General features: G+C 44.1%; 1 protein-coding gene across 1 annotated transcript; it reads right to left on the bottom strand.

The window, feature by feature from the left end:
* Positions 1 to 1,487: 1,487 nt before the first annotated feature.
* LOC307061538 (sentrin-specific protease 2-like) lies at positions 1,488 to 3,155 on the bottom strand (the record flags this gene model as incomplete). The annotated part of the gene is given in 2 exon segments (XM_079716724.1): positions 1,488 to 2,591; positions 2,595 to 3,155. Coding segments are annotated over 2 exon segments (1,665 nt in total), but the record flags the coding sequence as incomplete, so codon positions are not given.
* Positions 3,156 to 6,054: the final 2,899 nt, after the last annotated feature.

Genomic DNA, 6,054 nt, shown 5'->3' with positions numbered 1-6,054 from the left:
TTATTTAAATAATATCAAGAATCTTGAAAATCCATTATTTGCTGAAAAATAGCTTCTCATGCACAATTACCACTCAGAGCCCACCAAATATGGATGATCGTAGATACATGCATTTAGTGGAGGACCCATCACAGGGGGTGCAAGGAGGGCCATTTGCTCCAAGACTCACATTGGCGAAGAGGTCACAGATAGACTGGTGACATTACCTCCAAATGAGATTAGACTGCTGTTCCTGAAAAACTCTGACTTATTTTTTGACATTTTTTTTTCCAGACCACCTTTTATTACATCAGAAAAGCAACATTAGGCACTAGATCTTGCAAAATATGTTCTGACCAACTCTAAACTTTCTGAAATTAAATGTGCAACCACTGTAAGGTTTTTAGTGAACAAAACAGTTAAATACAAACTTTCATTTGCAAAATAGATTACTGTATAACTGGCAACCTCAGAGCCAAGTACTAACTTTTCTTGCACAGATTTCAGCGGCAGTGGAATGGGGAGCTGTAAATCCTAATGAGTACCAAACTTAATTCTGGCTTTATATATAGAAAGAAACTTTGAGGGAAAATAACTTTAAATTGAATAGTATCTTCTGAAATAAACAGCTCAGTCCAGCACTTACATATGTGAGGTTTATACTCAACCAGATCTGGGACGAAAATGAAGATTTAGGGTTTATAGTGACTTTAAATCCAGTTTCAAGAGTAGCCAAGTCACCTCATTTCCAGAAAGGGAAGTCTCTTTAGGATGACCACACTTGGATAGCCAGAGTTCCTTGGCCACAATTCCACTTTTCCACGACACCGTGCCAATGCTGTAGTGTGGAACTTCCTCTGAAAGGCAGCCAGAGCCCTACACCACAGCACTTCTCCTGGCATTTTCAAGCCTCAAAAGAAAAAAGACCTCCTGCTTCAAGTCTGCAGTTATGGCTCCGGCTAGAGAAGTTAATTAACCCTTCCCCTCCCCACTGCTTTCCCTCCCGATCTTCAGCAGGGAGTGGCAGCTTAACATTCCTTTCAGAAATAAATAGTTCAAATGAGTAATTTAGAGTTAACTTTAAAAGAGCAGCAGAAAACAGCCACTGACCATTATGTTTGCAGATGAGTGAGAGAATAAATACACGTGAACAAACACACAGAAGAATAAAGTAGAATAAATCCTTCATTTCCCACATTCATAGGGGAAAAAAATCTTAAAAAAAGAGTATTAATTAGCGTTTGTTCTTGTGTGGGTAGAGAGTCCAGGGCTCTGAGCAGGCATGGCCTTATAAACAGGGTTGCTATAAACAGGGTTGCAAGCAGCCCTCCGCAAACCGAGTCAGGACTAGGGTGCAGAGAGGGGCCTTCATGCACTTCTGACAGCTCAGTGCCTGTGAGAGAACAGAGGTGATGCAGGGACTTTTTAACCCACAATGCATGAGGTATAGGGAAACGTCCATCCGTGAAAGAACCACCAGCAGCTGGAGGGACCGCGGCAGGGCATTCTCACAGCAACTGCTGATGAAAGATTTCCCACACCATCTTCTTCCGGAACAGAGGCATCTGGTGCTGAGTAAATGTAATGGGTTTGTCCCTAGAGATATAATCTGCATATTTACAAGTAAACATTCCACAATCACTCCCATTCAACTGTTGAGGAATCTCATGTGCCTTCATGCCGTAGTGGGTCCACTCTAAAACATTCAGGTCAGTATTTCTTTTGGTCTTACTTTCATCCTGTAAATACTGAAGGAGAATCTCACAGATCCTGTGGCCCTTTTGTCCCATAGAATCCAGATATTTAAGACACGTTTTTCTTAGGTCTGTCACTACCAGGCTCCAATGTACCTTCCGATGAATGGGAACCAGAATAAGTTCCTGTTCAAAGAGACTGACCCCTTTGGTCCATCTTTTCACTGCTTGGTAACCCCCAGACTTTAATTTTGGATAGAAGAGAGTACTGAATGCATAAAGTGCTAGATACCCTTGTTTTTTATTTCTTTCCACCAGGAGATTCATGTAAAAATTAATGACTTCATCATTGAGCCAGTGATAGTTCTTCAAGGTCTGAATATCTCCTCGAGTGATTCGTAATTTGAAAGCACTGCTTAGGATCTCATCCTGTGGGCCATGGCCTAGAGCATTACTGATTTCCTTTTTCATGTCCTCTGTAAGTTCAAGAAGATCATAGGTCCTTTTATCCCTCTCTTTGCTTGAGCAATTTTTTTCTTTTGTCTCAAGTATTGACATCTTCCTCCGGAGTAAGCCATTGTTTCCACTGCCCAGGCAGAGTCGTGCTGACACTTCTTCAGATAGGTCAGGTTCCAGCTGAAGTCCCCTCCTACCTTCATTTTCAAGTCTGATTCCAACTGTCTTCTCCGTATCAGAAATTTTCCCCTTTGAACAGCTCTTTTCACTTCTCACTGACCATAGAGGTCCCCTTGTTTCAACAACTCTATATTGTTTTGGAACAAACTGAGTTGTTTTGACTCCATGACTTTGCTCTTGCCCCCAGCCTTTGGTCTTTAATGTGTCCATCTGACTTCTTTGAGAACTATGATGAGTTGAAGTTACAGGAGGAACAGAGTTTCCATGACTACCTTCTTTAAGTCACTCTAATAACCTTCGGTATTTCTCTCTTTCCTCTTTTTGAACACCCTCTTCCACAGTACAATGGGGACGCCTCAGACCCTTGCCACCCTCTTCAGAAATCATCTCTGTTACAACCTGTTCCTGAGGCTTCCACGTTAAGGAACTCTCCAGATTGCCTTTGCTATGGCGACGGCCACCTGGTCTTCTATTACAGGCTTCTGAGCTCAAAGTAAAACCAAAGGAAGGCAGGACTCTGTGTGGCTGATCTCGAGTTACTGTCACTCTGATCTTTGGATGGTCACTTATTCCATTAGGAGATTTATTACCCAGTTTCAGCATGTTGTTCCAGGATCCAGAACCTGTCAGTTCAGAAGATGAAGAGTTGGAAAATACCTTTCCTGAAGGAACCACATTCCATGTTCCATTACAAGCAGAAGTGACCACGGGCTTTGTGGTCAGCTGGAGTGGGAATCCAAATAAACTGGCAGCATTGTAGAGACTGTTTTTCACCCGGTGAATAAAGCAATCTAATCTCGGTCTTTTGGCTGGTATTTCATCAGTGTCCACTGTAGAAAACAGAGTGAGTCACTTCTGCCTGGGTCTCGTCTGCCAGTTGGTGCCTTCGATGTCCTGTCGTCTGCAGTAGAGGCATGGACTACTGCCCATCCACTGACCAAGGAGTAGGATTATCCTTAACCCCAAATCCACTACTGCCGGAGCCATTCTCAGACCTAGGAACTCTTCACTGGAGGCCCAGAGAGAATCCCAAAATCACACGGAGTACAAGGATATTGAGATTTCTGCCCTTGGTTTGGATAACCCATGTACCGCCAGAGGAGCACAACCTCATTACTTCAGTTTTCATAGGGTATCCTAACCGGTTACCCTAGTTTTCCAAAAAGTACTTTTTGACATATTTTGTTAATACACCCGAAACCTCAGAAAATGGTGGTAGGCCCCTCGACCTATGAGAGACAACAATCTCAGACTTCTGGACCTAAACTCAGGCACAACAGGACCAGCAGGATGGAGGGGGTGTCCCCTTAGCGTATTCACTTTGCTTGTCCTAGTCAATTTGGTTGAGAAACAATAGCGTGGGATCCACAGGCCTGCAGGAGAATGCACTTTCTTTTGAGCAGGGCGAGTGCTAGGAGGGAGAGTGCTAACAGGGAGAAAAAGTACAGGAACACTAACCCATATTCCCATGGAAATGCTCTGGTTTCAACATTCCTTTTGAAAAACATAGCTTCTCTAGTAAGTTGGTCACACTCCAAGAGGAATTAAGCTTGAAAGATAACAGAACTTCAAAAGCCAGATCGAAAAGACCAGACCCGAGGCTGTGAAAGGCATTCAGAAGAGAGAAGCATTTTAACTCAGCTTTCAAAGCATGTTCTCCCTCCTCTTTGAAAATTTCTGACACTCTCAGAGTTGCTGAAGATTTTCCCACCCTAGACATCTTTCATCAGAAAACCATGAAATAACAAAAATCTCTCTCCAGGTAGAATAGGAGGAAAATGTGAAAGTAAGTTCAAGTAAGTTGCTGCTTGTTCTGCTTATTCTTGAGCCTAACACATCATCTCCAAGAAAGTTACTAGGGTCTTACTTATCTCACTGAAAATTAGCAGGATGCACATCCTACTGTGAGTGGAACTGAGGCCCCAAACACGTGGCCCCCAACAGGAAGCAGAGGTCTTGGCAGGTTGCCAGAAATGTGTCTCCATGACCCATTTGCCGGGGGTGGCCAAAAACCAGAAGGGAAAAAATAAGCAGTAGGAATAAAAGGTGTATAAACACATCTCAACACTTACATTGCTGCCTTTTTCAGGCTACTTCCTTTACCCAGAATCCTCTGTTCTGTGTTTACCTCGGTAACCTCTGCTGACCCTTCATGGCTCAGCTGAGAATCATTCCAGTTACGACTATGTGCCAGGCCCAGTGCTAGGCCCAAGGAACATGACAGTGCACAATGCAAGATGCCTACCCTCAAGGAGCTGTGTGCCAGGCTCACAAGTGGGCATGATGAACAATGTACAAGGAAAGCAATTATCCTAAGCTCATTGCTTGCCACAAAGGATGAACCAGTGTACAAGATGCCTACCCTCAAGGAGCACTTAGATTCAATGCTGGGCAAATGGAAAACAACAGTGCACAAGACACCTACCTCCAAGGAGCTGAGGGCAGGCTGAGCTTTGAGCACAAGGAGCTTGTCAGTGCATGATGCAAGGTGCCTGCCCACAGAGGTTGAGTGCCAGCCTTGGTACTGGACCCAAGAAGCACAACAGTGCAGAATGAAATGAGCTTACCTGGAGGGAACAAGAGTCCAGGCTCAGTGCTGGACACAAGGAGCATAGCAGTGCACAATCCAAGGTTCCTGTTCATTGTAGATGTGTGCCAGGCTCCATATGGGCAAAATGGTCAGAGTGGTGTACTATGCAATGTACAACAAGGCAACTGCCTTCCTTGAACCCCTTGGCCTGGTAATTGCTCCTACACCCTCCATTTAGACCCTGATAAACATCACTTTTGAGTGAAATATTTACAGTGTTTATTTCCCCCATGGACAATAAGCATAGTGAGGACATCAATTAGACTTTGTCTTTGTTCCCCAACACTAAGCACAGTGACCTCAAAAAACCCAAACCGGGGCTTCCCTCGTGGCGCAGTGGTTGAGAGTCCGCCTGCCGATGCAGGGGACATGGGTTCGTGCCCCGGTCTGGGAGGATCCCACATGCCGCGGAGCGGCTAGGCCCGTGAGCCATGGCCGCTGAGCCTGTGTGTCTGGAACCTGTGCGTCCAGAGCCTGTGCTCCGCAACGGGAGAGGCCACAGCAGTGAGAGGCCCGCAAAAAAAAAAAAAAAAAAAAAAAACCCAAACCACCACCGGCAGTGATAACATAGACATATATGGCACCGAACCAAATTACTAAAGTTCTGTTCAAAACAATGCCAAAGAAGTTACAGGGAAACATTTTGCTTACTGTATTCTAGTTAGTATTTTTACATCAGTCTTCATGAGTGTTACTGGTCTTCAGTACTCTTGCCTTGTACTATCTTTAACTGGCTTATGTATCAGTGTCAAACTTGTTTCATAAAAGAAGTGAGGAAGTTTTCCTTCCCATTCCATGTTCTAGAACACGTGTCAGCACATTTTTTCTATAATGGGTTGATAGTAAATGATAGTAAACATTTTAGGCAATGTGGTCCATATGGTCTCTGTGTTGCAACTACAGTTATCCTTTAGTATCCGTGGGGGATTGGTTCCAGGATCCCTACAGAAACCAAAATCCAAGGATGCTCAAGTCCCTTATATAAAATGGCATAGAACAGTTGTACCCCAGCATGTATCCATGCATTCTCTATCCATGGATACAGAGGGCTGTGTGTACTCAACTCTGCCAGAAAGCAGCCATAAACAGTAAGGAAACAAGTGGGAGTGACTGTGTTCCAATTAAATTTTATACATAAAAACAGGTGGTGGAGGG

This window comes from Hyperoodon ampullatus, assembly GCF_949752795.1.
Source record: "Hyperoodon ampullatus genome assembly, chromosome: 12".
NCBI classification, from domain to species: domain Eukaryota; kingdom Metazoa; phylum Chordata; class Mammalia; order Artiodactyla; family Ziphiidae; genus Hyperoodon; species Hyperoodon ampullatus.
This window is presented reverse-complemented; position numbering and strand designations above follow the sequence as displayed.